This window comes from Siphateles boraxobius, unplaced genomic scaffold (assembly GCF_051911475.1).
Source record: "Siphateles boraxobius isolate OS27281-9 unplaced genomic scaffold, OSU_SipBor_1 26, whole genome shotgun sequence".
NCBI lineage: Eukaryota > Metazoa > Chordata > Actinopteri > Cypriniformes > Leuciscidae > Siphateles > Siphateles boraxobius.
In genome coordinates, this window is record NW_027508876.1 from 17,516,392 (window position 1) to 17,537,500 (window position 21,109).

Genomic DNA, 21,109 nt, shown 5'->3' on the forward strand with positions numbered 1-21,109 from the left:
GAACTGTGGATATTACAACAGCTCTTCAGCAAAACAAACAAACAAACAAAACCAAATGCAAATTCATAAAATAAAAGGATTTAATAGACCAAATTACTTTTAAATTTATAACATGTCTATTGAAATTATAACAGCACAGCCAAGGGCATTAAAAAAGAGTTTACAATGTACAATATAAAACAGTGCTGATTCAGTCATGCATTGTATGAATACTACAGTTTCCATTATCTATGACATTAGTACAAAAGCTTTCATTTCCGCTCATATAAAAGAGTCACTGAGAGGAGTGCTCGATCAGTCCCATGTAAGACTGAGCATCTGACAGCTGAGTTCCCAGAGTTTCTGAGCCATTTCATCATCTGAAGCTTCTCTTGAACACGGTGCTGGGGCACAGTCACTGGAAACAAAGATCCTCAGGTTTAGTGATCATTAATACAGCTATAGAATAATATCTCTTGCATGTTTAACCTAAACCCATTTAATTATCTTAAAAACCTAATGCAAATGATTATGGTTTGCATATTGGGACGTGAAAATAAATAGGAGTAAGAATTCTTTTTATTGATCATAATACTTTGCTCTGTACCTGTAATATCCTCCACTCTCATTGTCCAGCTCCGGCTCCACAGCGCAGTAGATGGTGGTCTGCGCCCCCTGAATAGTGGTCTTGGTGAAGGGGCTGAAGACCTTGACTGCGATCTGCACAGGTTTGCTGAGGTTCCTAAACAGCTCTGACTGCACCACACCAGGATGGAGGGAGTACACAGTCACACCACTGCCTAGGAACAGGACCATATTTCATTATAAGAGTTCATATAGCAGTTTGGTACTGCTATATGAACAGAATTTTTTTTAAAGAAATAAGTCTTGGATTAAATCCTTGAATACTTGAAAATGATACATTTATTGCCTGCATGTAAACTACAAAACGTTTTTTTGTAAAAATGACGACGCCCTGCGCATGCGTATTTTTGAACGTACTGTTTATTTACAGTGACATCGCCATCTACTGGCATGGCATGCATAATACAGCGGTTTTTGCCGTTTTCACGGAACGGGGATCTTTTTGACAACGTTGCTTGTTAGTCTCTGTATTAAAACCCTGTGTCTTGTTACAGTGTTTGTGGGTTCATGATGTTGTTAGAGATTGGTTGTGTCGTTCGCTATGTCTGAGTTTTTGAGTCTGTCTAGTCTTTAGTTTATTTAATAAAAGTACTACTGCTGCATTTGGATCCTGCTTCCTTCTATGTTCCAACCTTCCACGTTACAGATGAACCTACCACTAACGTGGATCCAGCAGCAATGACCTCCAGGAATCCAGTAGCACGGATTATGTTTCTCCGTCAGGGAGACCGGCCCATTGAGGAGTATGTATAGGATTTTATTGATCTGGCAAATGTTACTATTGACCCTCTGTGCCTCATGATATTTTTTAGAGTGGGACTATCAGAGCCACTGGGGTCAACCATGCCACTGCACCCTCCCCACTGCACTTTAGGATTTTATATTGGCTTGGCCCTGCGACTGAGTGATTCGTAGTGATGGCGAGATGAAGATTCATAAAGCATTGAAGCGTTCCATCCAATTGGTTCACTCATGTGCCGAAGCTTCATGGTGCTTCATTTGCTCTATTGTGCCATCAGGTGGACAATAAATGTAAAACTTGCAGTGTGATTATAATGACATCGCATGGTTCCATCGCAAAAAAAAAGAAGCTTGAATAGATCGCTAACAAACTCGCAAAGTCCCAAGTCAACAAAATGTGAGGGGGAATCCATTGCATTTTGCTGGCCCTTATATTTCAAATAGACCGCCAAACCGCGAACCACTTCCTGAAGCAGTCACGTGGTACAGGCGGCTTGCGAGGCTTCAAACGTAACCACATACGTCACTGACACAAGCCTCGATACGCGCTTCACAGAAATCATCCCGGATTACTCGACACACGCTTCGATGCCTCGATACGGGAGGACACATCACTAGTGATTCAAGATATGCTGTGGGGATCACGAAAGAGAAACGTGGTTCTCCCACATTAGCCCTCATTCCGCAGCCTGTTATCGTCACATCTGCCGACCCAGAGACTGTTCACGTCACTTCTGCCGACCCAGAGACTGTTCACGTCACTTCTGCCGACCCAGAGCCCTCTCCGCTGGTGCCGTCCAGCCCAGAGCCCTCACCGCTGGCGCCGTCCAGCCCAGAGCCCTCACCGCTGGCCCTGTCCAGCCCAGCACCCTCTCGGAGACGGAAGAGGAGGAAGAGGACTTCCTGCATCCTTCACCGCCCTGGCCGCCCGAGGGGTCTTCACCGCCCTGGCCGCCCGAAGGGTCTTCACCGCCCTGGCCGGCCGAAGGGTCTTCACCGCCCTGGCCGCCCGAAGGGTCGTCGTCTCCGCCCTGGCCGCCCGATGGGTCGTCGTCTCCGCCGTGGCCACCCGATGGGTCGTAGTCTCCGCCCTGGCCGACCGAGGGGTCGTCTCCGCCCTGGCCGACCCGAGGGATCGTCTCCGCCCTGGCCGCCCGAGGGGTCGTCTCCGCCCTCGTCGCCTGCACAGCCTGCGCCGCCCTGGCCTCTCGTCCTGTCGCAGTCTTCAGGCCCTCTTCCGTTCCACGGGCCTGGCCCTCCATCCCGCCCCGGGATCCGCCTCCGACCCACCCCCCTCCTGGACTATTGTGTTCTGAGGAGTGTCTGGAATCGACTCCTTAAGTGGGGGGCTATGTAATGATTTCTGTCTGTGTTTCCCTTGGCTTGTGTGAACTTTAGTTATTTCCTGTTCTGTGTCATGTTTTGTAGTCCTTGTAATTTTTCTAGTTTATTAGTATCCCCAGGTGTTTCTGATTAACCACGCCCTCTTGTTATCTTATTTAGCTTGTTAGTCTCTGGATTTAAACCCTGTGTATTGTTTGTGGGTTCATGATGTTGTTAGAGGTTGGTTGTGTCGTTCGCTATGTCTGAGTTTTTGAGTCTGTCTAGTCTTTAGTTTATTTCATAAAAGTACTACTGCTGCATTTGGATCCTGCCTCCTTCTATGTTCCAACCTGCCAAGTTACACCTACACTGGTTCAGCTGTACATTTTTGACTCAATTCAAGTTTATTTATTTATCAATAATCCATTTTGAAGTGGAACAGTTTATTGAAACTTTTTACAAAAATAATCTAAAACATCAGACCTATGGACCTTTTATGGCTAAAATACTGAATGATATACTGAAGAATATGGAGCTCACACTCGAGAAGGGAAAGTCCATATATATATGGCCAAGAAATTCTGATGTGGGGAGCAAAACATATAGCCTAGTCTATTTCAGTGCAAAACAATGATGATTGAGAGATTGATGTACATAAAATGTTCCTCAAAAGCATGATTTAACAATTGAACAATATTTTTCTTAAAAATTATGTATTGATATTCAAGTAAACCCAAGTTACTTCAGTCTAGTAAGGGTTCATCTTTAAATATTAACATAAAAGTTCTTCTTACATTGACTTGATAAAAAACAGTGAAGATAAGTATTATTGCTCAGTTGAATGTTGTAGTTCACTATTGCCAAACAATAACTACTATTTTTTTCATACTTTCCAAAGGACTACCAAGAACTACAAGTTTTATGTTTTTTTATTAATGTGAATAATGCATAATGTAAAGTTAATTCTAAAGTGAAGATCATGGTAACCCACCAGTAATGGCTGAATTACTACAAAATCCATAGGAAGGAGTTACTATCCAAAACCTTACAAAAATGTAGAAGAAAAATAATCCAAAGCTCACAATAGCTTCAGTAATTACTGGAGAGTTATCATGCTTTTCACTTTAGAATACTGATCCAAATAAATAGTATTTCCTTCTTAAGTATTTTGTAACACGAGTCATTACTATCCAAAACATTATAAAAAACTCAAAAGTTTGCAATTATTTCAGTCATTACTAGAGTTACCATGTTTTTGACTTTAAAATGCTGTATTACTCAATTGTTCCTGTGTAGTTATTAATTAATGACGGAACAATATTCTAAATTGTTCATTTTATTTCCTCTACATTGTCTTAAAAGAAAAATACTTCAGAATCTGTATAAATCTCCAACAGTGCACACAGAGAATTACTTCTTTTTACTAGAGTTACTGGTGAGAATTTCTTTTGGTATTTCCTCATATGCTATTTCCCCCTCTTTGGTATAGAATCTCATATGAATTTCTAGCTGAATGTCTGCTTTGTGATCTCTGTGTGGCTATTCTGAACAGATCACAGGTCATCTGTTATTTACATCTTGAGTTTGAGTTGTCAGATGAATTAAATCAATGATAAGCACAGAAAACAGGACATTCTCCTCATGCTTCATTCAATCCTGCATCCTTAAGGAAGCACTCAGAGACAAACATAGAGATCAGTTCTGACCGAGCGCATTCCTCTGCCGCTGTGTTGGTTTTGACTGAAATTATGTATTCTCACAGGGTAAAATATCACATTTAAAATCACCATGAAATCAAAATTGACCAATCTTGTTTTTTTACTGGGGAATTTTGCCATATTTATTATAAATTATTTATCCCTGTATGTCTTAATTTTTGTATCCTCATAATCTCACTGTAAAAAATTATATGATAAATAAGTTGACAACATTATGTTTTTACACGGCTTTAACTCATCAAAATAAGTGAAGCAATTTTCTTTATAAGTTATGCAAGATTAAACTCATTTTTCTAAGTCAGTTTAATTCAATGTAAGTTGAAATGACTTAAACATCCAAGTTGATGAGGCAGCAACTATTTTTTACAGCGATTACTTTCCCTCCCTCTTGCAGTGACAGCTCTTCTCTGATGACGTGTTTATGGCATAAGGGCGGGACAGCCTGTCACTCACTTGAGATCGACCAATAGCCATCCACAACAATCCAACTATCCAATCAATTCTGGATGGACAAAATAAAGTCCCACCCAACTTTTTTCTTTTTGTTCGAGAGGCCATTTCATGTCGACTTTAGTATAGTGATACTTTGGTCCTAGCTCGCTTAACATTCATACTGTCATTTAAAAAAAAAAAAGAAGCTTTTTCTGATGTACATATCTCTGTTTTTTTAATCATAGTATAGTATCTCCTTCTTATGGATTTAGTGTTTTTAATGTCGCTATCGCAATGTACATCAGAAAAAGCTTTTTTTTCTATGACAATAAAAACCAGTATGCTTGAGTATTCACACCCTAATGTCACGTTGCTGTACTCGCATACCAAATCAGGCAGTGTTCAGGATAGAGAAGACAAACAAGACTTTAGTTTGTGTCCTTAAGGATCATGTTTAGTCTAGCATTGATAGCCCTATGAAGGTCACATACCCTGCAGTCTTTTAGCCAAGGAGCGTGTGCAGAGGATGTTAGCTAGTTTGCTCTGGCCGTAAGCCCTCCGCGGAGAGTAACCCTTCTCACTGTTTATGTCATCAAGATGGATGCTGCCCCACGTATGGGCCACAGAAGCCACGTTTACGATCCTGGAGGGGGTTGATTTCTTGAGGAGGTCCAGCAGAAGGTAGATGAGCAGAAAATGACCTGGTGGTAGTTTAAATAAGATAAAAATAGTCAGGGGTCGTACCTTTCATTGTCCCTCATGTCCTGTTGATGCATGGAAGTGGATGTATATGGAAAGGATGTGTACTGTATGTGAGTGTTTAGGTTCCTACAGGAAGCCAGCTTGGGCTGATAAACAACTAAACAGCACAAACTGTCAATTTACAGGGTCACTACTCCACACTAATATTAAGTCTGAGACTTCCTCTGTGAAACAAGGTTGTCTTTTACATAGGGGTAGTCTATAACCAAACACAATTTGTGCTTAATTTAAAAGAAGTCGCTTTTATTGACTAAATTACTTGGTTAAATTACTAGTCAGAAAGAGTAACATTATGGATTAGATACAGGAAATCTAATTTTACTAATAGTATTACTTTTTCCAGAGTCATAATGAGTGTTTACGTCTACAAAACACGTGTTGATAATTATTTGAAATTGCCGCAGATATTTGTAAAATTGCCTCGGCTTAAATTCTAAAATACAGACATTTACGGACAAAATATTATGTTCTTGTGCACTTTCTATTAATCAAAAAATCCTGAAAAAAATGTAGGAAAACTGTTTTGTTTCAGAAGCAGTAATGTCTCTCGAGCAGCAAATCAGCATATTAGAAAGATTTCTTAAGGATTATGTGACACTAAAGAATGGGGTAATGATGCTGAAAATTCAGCTTTGCCATCACAGGAATACATTTTTACTTTTTTTTTATTAAATTTAAATTTTTAAAACATTTTCAAATATGTTACTGTAAAATAGAAAACAGTCACCTTAGAATGTAGTAATATTTCACAATATTACTGTTTTTACTGTAGTTTTAATCAAATAAATGCAGCCTGGTTGAGCATGAGACTTCTTTCAAAAAACTTTTGAAAGATATTTTATATACGATACACCTTATTATTGGAAGCAAAGGAAGTTTTTCATGAAATGTACAAAATTTCAGATGCATCTTTTTATGGCCATGATATAAAAAATAAAGAATAAATCCTTCAACATGTCCTGTCCAAACTTCATAATATAAATATAAAGATAATATAAAATTCATCAACATAATTGTCAGGGTTCTTTTATGTTTTATCTGTTTGTTTTACAGTGAGTTGTTTTGCTCTGTTTTCTGTTTCCTTATTCCTGTTCTTGGTTTGTCTCCTTGGCTTCAGGATGTTTGATTAACTTGGTCTATTGATTAACTCTGTTTTGTTCAGGTCACCATTCACGTCCATGTGTTTGAGGGTTGTTCTGTTCCTGTTCATAAGTTATTTGTGAGAAATCCTGGGTATTTTATTCTTCGAATTTTGTTATTAAATCTGCACTGCTGTGCGTAAATCCATCTCTTCATTTCACCTGCTGCAACTCTCAATTTGTGAAATAACGCTGTACTATGTAGAGAGTGTATGCATGTACATACTGTAAGATATCAAAGTCTTTACCTAAATGGTTTACACCAAACTGCATCTCGAAGCCATCTGCAGTTTTTGAATATGGGCACATCATGATTCCAGCATTGTTGATCAGGATGTTAACTTGCTTCTCCTCTAAAATAAAAAAAATAAAAAAAAGATTAAAACCCATTAGCAAATTGCATACATTTTATATTATATTATTACTATTCATATAAATGTGTAATCTTAATATGAATACAATAATTATATTAATGTCACTTACTCCAAGGAAATACATACATAACAATGCATTTAAACTAATAGTCAGATGTCTTACTCACCCTTGTTTATGAGTTCTGCGAATGCTCTGATGGATTTGGTATCTGATAAATCAAGTTTTTTCACCACAATGTTTTGGTTTCCAGAATCCTCCATTAATTCTCCTCTGGCGGACTCTGCTTTTTCCAGGTCTCGACAGGCCATGATGACTCGAGCTCCTGAGGACATCATAAAGAAGCTGATAGAAATGTGCTTTCCAGTGCGAAAAGCCACACAACAGGAGTAGCTATCCTTCATGGATCTGAAATCATTCTGTTTATATATTACAGCAAACGTCCTTGCTGTGAAATGTCCTTGCATAATAATTCATTTGGTGTTAAACTGGGATGTAAGGCTGATGAGCTAACACAATAGCTGTTTGCCTGGTAATTACTGTGCAGAACGCCTATTATACTATTCGGAGCAATTTGGCTGGCAAGCATCAGGGTTTCTTTGTTGGAATTCAGAGGGTCCATGTGGGAAAGTGTACAGTTTTACATCTCTTTGGCAGATAGCATTGTAATCCTGATGTTTATTTATCAGCATGCATTCAAAGCTTCCAAGAGCCTGTCATTTATTATAAGATGAAGTATTTGCTGTTTTAATTGTATCACATTTGACATTAGGACACGGAGTGTGATTTGTCCTTGCGGTTGTTATTATAGCCCCAGATCATGCTGATTTTACGCAATATTTTAAAGAGAAATAAGAATCCAAAATGAATTTGTCAACGGCAACAATAGTGCAAATACAGTGTGATAGATTGCAGTTATTCCAGCTAACCTCCCCATACCCCACTTCTAATTAGAGTGGCATCACACATGGCATGGTTTTGTCCCGTAAGAGGTTGGCAGTCGATGCCGTTCACAGCATGTGCTTCGGACAGAACAAATCAAATCATTCAGAGCATTTTTAAGGTTTTCTTTTTAAGGTCAAGATTGAGTTGAGAGGTATGTCCTGAAAACTAAAATGAGGTCTGTTAGTTCCTTACCTCTTCTGGCAAGGTCTCTCGCTGTCTCTTTGCCTATGCCTGTATTAGCTCCTGTGATTATGACTGTTTTATTATCAAGACGTACAGAAGAGCTCCACTGACCACAGAAGAAATTTCTGGAATTGATTACAGAGCAAATGTTAATCATAGTGAATAATAAAGTGAAGGAGTAGGTGAGAGCGGGGCTAGTAGTTGTCACTCCAGTGTATTTTGTTGTTTCATTGTTATTACTCAGGAATTAAGTAAATGCACACTGTAAAAATTATATGATCAATAAGTTATGACAACATTTCTTTTTTACATTGTTGTAACTTAGCAATTTTCAACTCTTTTATGTTATACAAGATTTAACTATTTTTTTGAAGTCAGTTTAATGCAATAATGACTTAAACATGTTGATTGCACTTAAATTTAAGGCAGTTAAAAGGTTGAAGGTACTTTAAAATGTAAAATATAACTTATAATGTAAAAACATAACTCTCTGAAATATCAGACCATTGTTTTGACCTATAAATATTGTAGCTACTTAATACTCTTAAAAGTGAACTTAATTTAAGGTTTGAAGTAACTGCATTTATGACTCAAATCTCAGTTCCTGACTGATAGAGCCATATGACAACTAGCCCCATTCTGAAAATATTTTAATTACATCTACTGGTATAATCCAGTACAGGTAATTGGCATTTTAATTTTAATTTAAAAATACTGTTTAAGAACAATGTTGGGTCCCATTTATCCAGTTATGAACACTTTGGCGAAAAGAAAATGTGTATCAATACAGTTTTTCAGACTCCGCAATGCTTACCTTATTGAGTGCATTGTTCCAATATTTTCTGGTTTCCCTCAGCAGACAGTAGTGCTCTGCTGTGCTGTAGCGATCCGTGTAATTTATGAATGAGATATTACTATGCGGTCCGAATTCAAGCCCCTCCCGTCCAGAGCTCTGTCCGCTGGCCAATGAAACGCGACTGAGATCAATATGAAGACCGTTCAGGCTCCCACCGCTCGCAGCAATGCGCTCGCTGTGTTGGCCTTGAACTCAGCTTTGTTGAATTGAATCTTTTTTTGCGAGGTTGGACATTCCGCTACACGTCACCAGAACACACAATACAATTACGTCACCCACTTAAAACTGAGCCAAATTGTGCAAAAGCAGTGACCTTGTGTATCCACTAGATGTCCTTGTTGTGTCAGCCTGATGTTTCTTACGAACTATACACAGCACACTGAATATTGTCTTACTGTACCTCATAGAAGCAATGTAATTCAGTTTAAGATAGGCTACTTTATTAGTGACAATAAATCGCTAAATGAACATGAACATTTTTTTTTATCTTTTGTTTTCTATCTGCTCTCGTTTGCACCTACTACTATCCTTACTAATGTCACTTCATATTAGGCTAGGCCTACTTAACATTTTCTATCCATTTTAGGTGGCCTACTCCATCCCAATACATTTATATCCCATTAACACAGTATTATTTAGCTTTAGTTTATTTTTCTACTGTGTCTACCAGGCATATGTTTATTTGTCTAATGTCAAATTACAAAAAACTCACTTTAGCCATTAGCTGCTTTTAATAAGAAAATTACGCAGCATGTTTCAATAATCATACTTTGCTGAAAAATCCAGCATAAACCAGCATGAATTCCATGTTGGTCCAAGTTTGGATTGAGTGCTGGGGTCAGTTACACAAAATTAGCCACTATATTTAGACTGCATCTAGTTTGGCCAACTAGCAGATTAGACAGGTAATCAGTCTTACTTATCAAATTCAAACTAGACAAATCGACCGTTTTATGTAACTGACTTAGAAAATTTAGGACCAGTCTTGAAGAATAAAATTTGATGATTGACTTTTAATACTACTGAAGATACACGGGGCTACTTTTTGGTCTAGCTGGTGGACCAGCATAGTCATGCTGTTCTCAAGCAAATCTGAGCTGGTGTAGGTGGTCCATCAGCATTCCTGCTTCCCATGCTGGGAATCAGCAAACCAGAAACCAGCATCGTATGCTGGTCCCAGCATGCAACACATAGTAGTCTGCTGGATTTTTCAGCTTCCAAATTTCAATACATTGTTTTTCTGAATTAATAACATCCAAAATATCACTAAATTAGTATAACACATGAATACAGAGAGGGCTCAACTGGGCTGCTGTTGAAACTGGGTTGTAATAACTCATAAAAAGGACATTAGTATGAAATAAGGCTGAGGTGGAAGTCATATCTTCTCATTTCCAACGAATCCCCAGCAGGTGGCAGCTGACAGCCCACAGTCTGCTCGCAGTGTTGATGTCATCGGCAGCCCTGGAGCACGGGGCCACGGCACAGTTACTGTGAGAGATCATGAGACAAAATATTTTACTAAACAAGTAGCATGACGAAACTCAGAGCAGTTCATTTGGTTATTGCCAAATTTAGCATTCCTAACGCAAAATAAAAACCATGTTGTGAACAATAATGCTTGCTTATGAGAAAGATGATCATTGAGGTTATTATTTAATGAGTGCAACAGCTAGCATCAGCTATACTGTATTCTAGTTCTGACAAACCTGTAGTAGGTTCCAGTAGGCAGGCCAGGAGTAACGGCACAGTACAGAGTGGTATATGCGCCTTCTGCAGGGGTTTTTATCAGGAAACCAAATGTCTTCACAAAGACCTGTAGAGTCTTCTTCAGATGCCTGACGATCTCTGTCTTCACTAGGCCTGGATCCACAGCATAAACACTCACTCCCATCGCTGCCACAGAAACATCACTCTACATGAGCTACAGTTAGAAGAATGAAAAGTGTGCAAGAACGCTCTTATTGCCTTAATGAATGTCCGTGGGTAAAACATGGGACAGTCATGTTAGGATAGCATACTGATCAATTAGCAACGAATTATTTGGAAGGTTTGCCCGTCACCCTCTGACACTTATGATCTCCTTAAAGGGATAGTTCAGACAAAAATGAAGATTCACTTTCAGTCATCATTTAGTCACATAGCCTGGAAATAAAAGGGGAATGATTGACATCTTGGACACTCATGCACCATTCATGCAGAACCTGTTTTTGTGTTTAAAATGTGACATGCAGGGAAGTGGAATGGAAAAAATACACAAGGTCTATAGAATTTTTAAAAAAAGTTGAACTTCTTTTAGCTTAAACACTAGATTTTTGGAATGTTGTATCATGCATGAGAAGCTACAATGGGTCAAGCATGTCCGTATAGGGGCGTCTGTTTAGGGGCCATTCACACAGAATGCGTTTTTGCATTCCACTGTTTTTCATTGACTCGTGCACGACACCAAAATAAGTTTTAAAAAAACTTCTAAAAAATGCATCTCTAAAATCGAATGATACAAATGTTTAAAAAAAGTTTTTTTTAAAGTGGTTCAAATGTTGACATGTCTTACTTAAAGATGCGATTATATATAGTTTATATATAGTTTATGCTCTTTATTATATACAGAAATTGACCATGGTCAACATATTTAAACAGTTTGTGAACCCGGTTTTATTGTTAGACAGTTTAATATAACTTTCAAAAAAGTTCAGAACAAACGTTACTGTTAGTCATCAATGGCAGCTGTACAGCTACTAGGCAACAAAGGCTAGACCGTCACATTTAACAACACTTCCGCCCTGTAGGTGTTAATTCCTTTGAAGTCCACATCCTTCGAAGGATGCATCCTCTGAATTTTTATTTAGTCGTTTAATTTATTTCTGCTTTAAAATAGTCAGCAATCAGTTGTTTTAAGGTTCAGAATTTAATGTTTGTATTTGAACCCTTTTTTGCTTTGCAGTGCATAGCCTACATAAATTCACCATATTTGATTTCATAGGCTTTATACTACAAATTGTTTGGAGGACAGCATTGGGCAGGATATGGAATAACATTGTTAAAACAATGGATTAAAAATAATTTTGGATGTATATTTCATCCGATTAATCGGAAAAATAATTGACAGATTAATCGATAATCAAAATAATTGTAGGTTGCAGCCCTAGTTTTGAGTGTGTGCTGCTGGCGACTAACAACAAACTCTTTTGTTGTGTATATTCGTGTACTGTATGTTCATTTTTTGTTCTTCCTTGTCATTCGTTCATCATGTTCCTAAAGCTTTATTTTGCTTCGCTTTTGCTAACATCCACTCTTGCATTGTGCATTTTGGGGGCGGAACAATGAAGGGAGGGGTGTGTTTGTTTGGGTTGATGTCAAATATTAACGGTGTCAATGATTCTCAGAAATCGCTTACTGCTCCTTTAAAACTTTCTATGTAAACGTTTTCTTTGCGTGAGCGGACCCTTTAAAGGTAGCCTAGTTTCCTTTTTTTTCTCCAGATTCCCAAAACATTACAAATAAATCCTAGATTTGATGTGGAATCTGATTTTTGGATCTCACTTAGCCAATGTTTTATGCATGATTACATGCTGGCTCTTACCTTCCACTCTCGTGGCCAGCTCTCGTGTGAAAAGTACGTTGGCCAGTTTGCTCTGTACGTAGGCCTTCACGGGATGATAGCCTTTCTCACCGTTCAGGTCCTCAAAGTCGATCTTTCCCATGGGGTGAACCAATGAGGAGACATTAATCACTCTAGAAGGAGCTGAATGCTTCAACAGATCCATTAGGAGGAACGTGAGAAAGAAATGTCCTGAGGAAGAAAAGGAGTCATACATCACATGTCAAGAGTGAACAAACTCTATAGCTGCTTAACAACAAATAAGGATTCTTTGATATTGTTTGAAAGAATGAGAATGACTAGTGCACTTAATCATACCTAAATGATTGACTCCAAACTGTGTCTCAAAGCCGTCTGCTGTTGTGGAATATGGGCAGATTGCCACTCCGGCGTTATTAATGAGCAAATGCAGAGACTTTTCAGCTAAAATAAAATAGAATAACTATTTTAAAGATCAGATAAGATTTAAATGTGATGCATTGCATATTTAGCCTACATATTAAGCCTATTATTTATTTATTTAAAAAAAAAATTCTTCAACCTTAACTCACTGTTGTAAATAAGTTCAGCAAAATCACAGATGGATTTAGTGTTGGCCAGGTCCAGTTTCCGAACCACCACGATGGCGTTATCCACGTCTCTGCTGATGTCACTGGCGGCCTGCTCAGCCTTCACCATGTCTCTGCAGGCCAGGATCACCCGCGCGCCTCGGGATTAATGACACGCTTTGTTCCATTATTTGAAAAACTCGTAGGCTACATTCTTTTGAGCAATTTCAGGGGGAAAATATTCTGGATAGGCCTAAATATCAGATCAAATGGCTATGCAGTCAGATCTAATATATTTAATCTGTGCGTCTAATATGAAAGGAAGGAAGTTTTTGGCCACAGTACCCACCCCGCTTTGCCAGATCCTTCGCCGTTTCTTTCCCAATCCCAGTGTTTGCTCCAGTCACTATAGCAGTTTTTCCATCTAACCGAATATCAGATGACCAGCCTTTGGTGTAAAGCCCTCTGAAAATAATACATAATATTAAGCAATATACCCTTCAGAGGCAGATGTCAGATACTACCATTATGAATATTAGAGGAAAATATGAATACATATTTTCTTTAATGTTATACGCATATTTATAATAGTTTATTTTATACTACTAGGCTACTACTAATAATAATTAATAAACATTTCTATTAATAATATTATAATACATGCTAATATTTCCATATCTGTTAGAATTATACTGGTTACTTAAAATAAAATAAACATTATTATTCAAATAAATGATTTATGATAAAAAAATATATATACATTTCAATATATAATAATCAAGGTAAGTATACTGATTATTTAAAATAAAATATAAGTACATTTGTAATAATAATAAATATTTACATTTCTCTTAATTCGTTTAATTACACTGTTTTTTTAGAATAAAAATAAATACATTTGTATTATTAATAAAAATAATAATCCGAAATAATAATTGATACTATAAATTTCAGTCTCTCTCAATTAAGTTTAATATACTGATTTAATAAAAAGCACCTTACCTTAACACATTCATTTTCTCAAAAGTTGCATTACATGTGAACCAGCTAGAAGGATCTTTTTCACAGCTTCTCATGATACTGAGTGTCATAATAAATGCTCGAGTGTCATTTGTACTTGAATAAGGAGGACAGAAAATCCCCTTTCTTTTTACTGAGTTCAGAACGAATTGATCATGTTTTGCATGCAAAATAAATTTATTCGCTTTATCGCATATATCTGAAAGGCCACGCTGCTAAATAAAGTGGTGTGTGTGACCTACTGGCTACACTCACTGAACATATTCCAGGAAACTCTTACACAAAATGATCCCCACCGGCAAAATTTTTCACTTGATTTTAAAGAACTTTCCTTCCTTTTAACACTAAATCAATAGCGGTATTTTTTGTCAAAGGCACTGCTGTTTTATTTCACAAAAACATCCTTTGGCAACCACAGTAGATTTGAGTGAACCTTAAAATGGCCAAAAACTACACACCAATGCCAGTGAGTGCTGTTCGATCTTTAATGATGGGAAACTCAGTTCAATTTTTCATCTTAAAAAAATCAGGTAGTTTCCAGCCAAGCCAGAGGAGCACCTGTGTCCAAACCTGGGGTTCTCCCATCACCTGATAGCACATGATCTGTTAGGACATGAGTGTAACATATGAGGATCACTGACAGTGACACCCTTAACAGTGACCAACAAGAATGATCCATATCTCTTTTTCAGTGGGCTTCCCCTAGATTCCCAATTCTCTGCAGATAAGAGCAGTCATATTCAATAATAAAAAATAATAATAATAAAGAAATATATGTATGCTGCCAAATCAATTAATCACGATCGCATGTAACGTAAGTTTGTTTACATAATATGTCTGTGTGTATATTGTACAAACACACACACACGTAATATACAGTATATATATATATATATATATATATATATATATATACACACACACACACATATTATGTAAACAGAAATGTTTATGTTACATGCGATCGTGGTTAATCGATTTGACAGCACACACACACACACACACACACACACACACACACACACACACACACACACACACACACACACACACACACACACACACTTGATGACCAGCTGATATGTGTAAGAATTTAGGGTAACACTTTATTTTACAGTGTCCTTGTTACATATGTTACATGTACTTACCATAGTAATAACAGTAAATTATGCATAATTGAGATTTTTTACATCCTTTTTTTTAAATAGTAAAATAATAATTAACTACATGTACTTACTATAGGGTTCGCATTAGGATCGGGGTTTGGTTTAGGGTTAGTAACATGTAGGTTTATTATGCATAATTTCGAGTTATTACTACAGTAACTACATCTAACATGTAACAAGGACACTGTGAAATAAATTGTTACCAAATAAAGTGTAAACAAAATGTTTTCAAAATGTCTTATTTTTTTATTTTACTATTTTTCTATGAATATAGCTGCCTTTAGGTGGCCCCTCACTAGTGTATCCATTTCCACAAATTCCTACGCTTATTACAATAGCTTTCCACTAGATGGCAGGACAATTCAACATTCATTGTTAGTCACGAGTCACCAAATGTGCCTGAAGGTTCCGAACCACATTAAAAACCAGTCATAACTTCCTGTTTTGGCAGACAGAACTCAACAACAATTTTTCATTGTTTGTGTCTGTTGCCATCCCAGAATCGTGATTATCCCAATCACAGCTGAACATCCAGCAGCCTTTGGTGGGATTCTCACCTCATGTGGCTAAACACTGTACTTGAGTTTGCATTGAGCTCGCGACAGCTGGTAGCGATTCAGTTATTTATATAGGCATTATGTCAACATTGGTTATACTCGAATACTGAGGTTTTACTGCACATGTGGTTAGTGATGCACAAGCAATAAACACAGCTTATCACTAAACCAAATATCTTTCTCATACCATCACACTCATTTAAGGGAAAGAAATTGTTTCATACAAACAAGCTTTATTTACAGTAATGGGTGGAGAAAATCACTATTAGTGTATCAGAACATTGATTTTTCAATCACTATATACATTATGTTTGTGAATAATGTCCGTGATAACATGTTCTGCTCCAGTCAGACTGACTTGTCGGGTTTGCGGCACAAGAAAAGGCACGATAAATAACAAAAAGATGATTAACAAATAGTTTTTAAAAAATATAAACACCACAAATCAACATCCCCATTTGTCTTATCCATGTTACTAACTAGTCTGAGATTTAACAACACCATAAAATGGTTCTTGCCATGAGGTATGGGACGATAGCTCAGATTCAGAGAAGGCCAGGAGAAAGGAACAATGAAAAACATCAAGCTTTTGTTGTGGTGGCTACGTTTGTGGCCTGAGTTTGGCTTCATGGCTTTGGCTTCCAAACCACCTTTTATTCTGAAATCAATGTTCTGGACTTTTACTGTCATCAGATCAATAGCATCCGCACCATAGAAATCCTCTCAAAAGCTGACAAGTACCTAATTTATTCTATATAAATACGTAGGTCAACAAATGCATAGCATTTTTTTTTCATGAATAGCACTCATACAGAGAACATGAATCAATAATAATCATTTTAAAAAAGTCCATTCATGTCCAGTAGGAAATGTTTGCACCTTTTTTTATTTCTGCCAGGACCAGTCGCTAGTCATTTCCTGTACGGGCAGGTGTTTTTCCACGTGTCCGTTTGTGTTCTTGGCCTGCGGTGTTGTGCTTGTGTTAGATTTGGGCTCACTTGGAAAGCTGTCCTCATTAGACTGTTCCTGAACCGGGCAGCTGAAGGGTTCGTCTGTCCCCCCGCTGCTGCCCAGTGATGTCTGACTGACGTAGACCACGATGACCTCACCGCTGAAGTTCATCACCTGCCCGCTGGAGATAAAAGTAGTGTTGTTGTTTCCTGTCACCTGACCTGACGAAAAACAGGCAATGCATCAGAACTGGTGTTAGCGGAAGGTGGCAGAAATAGTATGCAATATTTCCATGAACTAAATATTCATTCCTTTCCTGGAGACAAATTAACACCAGTGTTATTTTAGTACCATTGATATACTATTATAGTTTTTGTTCATATTTTGAATTGGATTTTAGTTTTATATTTACAGCATTCATTTTTTTATATATATTTTTGTTGTTGTAATTTTAGTACTTCAACTAAACTTATTTAATTTCAGCTAATTTCTCATTTTCGTTTGGTTTCATTATATATATATATATATATATATATATATATATATATATATATATATATATATATATATATATATATGTGTGTGTGTTTTTTTTTTTTTTTTTGCTGTCAAACCGATTTTTGGCCCCCTTGGTAAATATGATCAAAGATGGCTGTAAAAAATAAATCTGCATTGTTAATCCTTTTGATATTTTATTACAAAAAATAGCACAAATCGAACCTTTCATTGAAGTAAAAGAATCGAAAGTGGGGGGAAAATCATAATATGAAATAAATGTTTTTCTCCAAAACACATTGAGAACAATTATTTGCACCCTTTTATTAAATACTTTTTGCAACCTCCTTTTCCCAAGATAACAGCTCTGTGTCTTCTCCTATAATGTCGGATGAGTTTGGAGAACAACTGACAAGAGATCAGAGACCATTCCTCCATACAGAATCTCCAGATCCTTCACATTCCCAGATCCTTCACATTCCCAGATCCTTGTTGGCGCTTCTTCAACCTTCTAATGTTCTATAGTGCTCAGTGACCCATTTTTGTTTTGATTTTGATGTTTGTTTTTGGATCACTGTCCTGTTGGAAGATCCAAACATGGCCTGTTATAAGATTTCTAGGGTGTAGGGTGTACACAGGATGTATTTTTTATCTGTTGGTATTTGATCAAATCCATGATGCCATGTATCTGAACAAGATGCATATGCCCACAACAATAAAGGGCAGAAAAATAGGCCCACAACATTAAAGACAGTGCATTTTATTTTACACATGGGGTACTTTTTTTTTTGGGGTACACATGGGGTACTTATTGTTTGCTGCCAAAAAAGCTATTTATTTTGTTTCATCTGACCATAGAACCCGTCCTGTTTGAAGTTCCAGTAGTGTCAGTTGCTTTTCAAACGTTCTATGGACAGATGAAACAAAAAAATAGCTTTTTTTTGGCAGCAAACACTTAATATGGGTTTGGTGCACACAGGGATAAAAAAGTGCCCCATGTGTACTGAAATACTCTGCTCTATCTTTAATGTTGTGGGCATATTTTTCTGCTGGAAGTCCTGGACATCTTGTTCAGATACATGGCATCATGTCAAAAAATCAAAACCTGACAGCCTGCGCTAGAAATCTTATAACAGGCCATGTTTGGATCTTCCAACAGGACAGTGACAAGGATCACCAACAAGGATCTGGGAATGTGAAGGATCTGGAGATTCTGTATGGAGGAATGGTCTCTGATCTCTTGTCAGCTGTTCTCCAAACTCATCCGACATTATAGGAGAAGACTCAGAGCTGTTATCTTGGGAAAAGGAGGTTGCAAAAAGTATTTAATAAAAGGGGGCAAATAATTGTTCCCAATGTGTTTTGGAGAAAAAACATTTATTTCATAATGTGATTTTCCCCCCACTTTCAATACTTTTACTTCAATAAAAGGTTAGATTTTTGAATATTATATATATATATATATTTAAATGTAATCATATATATATATACACACATTATATAAAGAAAACTTACATATATATTTTCAGACTTTTATGTTACAGTAGTTAACACTATAAACCCTGATTAGCACTCCTGAAAGATGAACAGGAAAATGTTCAAGGCTAAACATTTTGCATATTAATGTAACCATATTATTTAGTCATACAAGGAAACGGCTTTGTAGTCTTGTGATGTCTTGCGTGTGAATACGCTGCACTACAACTTTAGATGTTCACTGGTCTCCATAAATAGTCTACATTACAAACTGGAAGCTAATAATGCCACATAAGCACTGACATGGCAAAAAAAAGAGCTGTTTTGTGTCAATCCCTTTTGAGCAACGAAACAGCTTCCTTCCACTTAAAACTTCAACATGGGCAGATTATATGGTTCCTTTTTTTTTCTCAATATACACACAGACTATCAGTGACTCACATTTCACACATCTTTTAGTCATTTGCCGCTATTCCATAATGGACCCTACTCCCACTCTTTGCTGTGGCTGCCTGCCATATTTTCACAAACACGACTTACTGGAATGCACATGACCTGAATGTGCTTGTTCTAATTATTAATACAAGATGTAATGCTTTATTTTATAGTGTTCAGGTTACTGTGTATTTACATAAGAAATTACTGAATAATACTAATGAGCTACACGTTTATACATTGTGTAATTCATTTGCAGAGATGTAATTAATAACAATAGGATGGAATACGAGTAAAACAGACACTTTGAAATAACTTTATTGAAATGGAACATTTATTTTACCAATACTTATGATTATAAATCTAAATAAGAAATTATCTAAAATTTCAACATTTTTTATGGGGGGGGGGGGGGGGGGGGTCTTATGTTCACCAATACTGCAACTTTTTAAAATAAAAAATACAATAAAAACAGTAATACAGTGAAATATTATCACAATTTAAAATAACTGTTTTTGTAATAAATATATTTTAAAATATGATTTATTCCTGTGATGGCAATTTACTCATCCTTCAGTGTCACATGATCCTTCAGTAATCATTCTAATATCCTGATTTGGTGCTCACTGCTCAATAAACATTTCTTATTATTATCAATGTTGAAAACCGTGATGCATTTTTTTCAGGATTCTGTGATGAATAGAAAGTTCAAAAGAACAGCATTTTGTAAACAGAAATCTTTTATAACATTTCATTGTCATTACTGTCACTTTTTTATATATATTATATTCATTCATATTTATTACTGATATATATTTTTACTTTTATTTATACAAATAATTATGTTCTAAATACAATTATATAATATTATTTATATATTAATTTATTAGTAGTAGTTACATTTATTAGTAAAGAAAGACACACATATAATAAGGGCTGTTTTTTCTAGCACTTTTAAAGGTTTTACAGATGGATCCAGTAATCTAGACATGCAATATGAGTAAATCAATGCAATACATCAGCTGATACAGTTTGTTAGCTCAGACATCTGTATCCAAAATGACTCCCACACTGCATTTTAACCCACTATCACTGAGAGGTTATGACTTTGATCGTTTCCAATCTTTCATCATATCATACTGTTTTTGCCCAATTGGAATAGAATCGCACGACAGTGCTTGTAAATCTGACATTAACGTGCCAAATGAGTTCAACAGAATCCTGTGTACTGGACTATGACTAGCAACAGCTTCAAATACCTCAGATGCACAGACAACTTCTCATTTATTTTGTCAATATTTTTGCAAGTGTTAATGTCTTACCAGATGTGAGGGCATCTGAGCACTGGTTCTGGTACTCCACGTCAGGGTCCGACAGTTTGTGGTCATCGCTGTGGATCAGTGAACGGCCCTGGTCATTAGCGCTGACAGACGGCAAAGGCGGAACGCTGGTGGAGTCTATGCTGCAGCAACAAGGTTCGTTCTGTCTATACAGCCCCTCGACCAAACCTCGGTCCCCGTAGACGCCTCTCATCTCCGACATGGCTTCCTTGCCAGCAGGGCTGCTGTAGTCCAGATAGAGTTCCTGCGAGCGCTGCAGATCCGCATAATCGCATGCGGGCAGGCCGTCCAGTGAGCAGCTCTCACACAGCAGAGGCTCTTTCAGGCCGATAACCTGCACTTTTCCTGTGGCCTCCCCTGTCCTGCAGGAGCAGCACGACGCCAGGCCCGTGGCTACCAGCTGACTGCAGTCCTCGTTCTCTCCA

At 37.2% G+C, this 21,109-nt stretch overlaps 3 protein-coding genes across 4 annotated transcripts in view; all 3 read right to left on the minus strand.

Moving 5' to 3' along the window:
- Positions 1-260: 260 nt before the first annotated feature.
- Positions 261-9,570, minus strand: LOC143751816 (retinol dehydrogenase 12). The gene is made up of 7 exons (XM_077244540.1): positions 9,054-9,570; positions 8,249-8,364; positions 7,281-7,436; positions 6,988-7,092; positions 5,330-5,539; positions 587-779; positions 261-397 (listed from the first exon to the last, which is right to left on the minus strand). The coding sequence occupies exons 1-7, from the start codon at positions 9,065-9,067 to the stop codon at positions 295-297; spliced, it is 897 nt and encodes a 298-aa protein (XP_077100655.1). The 5' UTR covers positions 9,068-9,570; the 3' UTR covers positions 261-294.
- Positions 9,571-9,726: 156 nt separating this feature from the next.
- LOC143751814 (retinol dehydrogenase 12) lies at positions 9,727-14,335 on the minus strand. Its single transcript, XM_077244539.1, has 7 exons — positions 14,247-14,335; positions 13,594-13,709; positions 13,248-13,403; positions 13,015-13,119; positions 12,679-12,888; positions 10,805-10,991; positions 9,727-10,586 (listed from the first exon to the last, which is right to left on the minus strand). The coding sequence occupies exons 1-7, from the start codon at positions 14,333-14,335 to the stop codon at positions 10,484-10,486; spliced, it is 966 nt and encodes a 321-aa protein (XP_077100654.1). The 3' UTR covers positions 9,727-10,483.
- A 1,865-nt stretch (positions 14,336-16,200) lies between these two features.
- tnfrsf11a (tumor necrosis factor receptor superfamily, member 11a, NFKB activator) overlaps positions 16,201-21,109 on the minus strand; it is a 15,515-nt gene continuing 10,606 nt past the window's right edge. Inside the window, exons 9-10 of one of the 2 annotated variants that reach the window (XM_077244541.1) lie at positions 20,667-21,109; positions 16,201-17,159 (exon numbers count right to left, since the gene is read on the minus strand). The exon at positions 20,667-21,109 is cut by the window's right edge and continues 272 nt beyond it. In XM_077244541.1, coding sequence (XP_077100656.1) covers positions 16,873-17,159; positions 20,667-21,109 — 730 coding nt within the window. In that variant the 3' untranslated portion in view covers positions 16,201-16,872. The remainder of the gene's footprint in view (positions 17,160-20,666) is intronic. The other variant, XM_077244542.1, reaches the window with a different exon arrangement.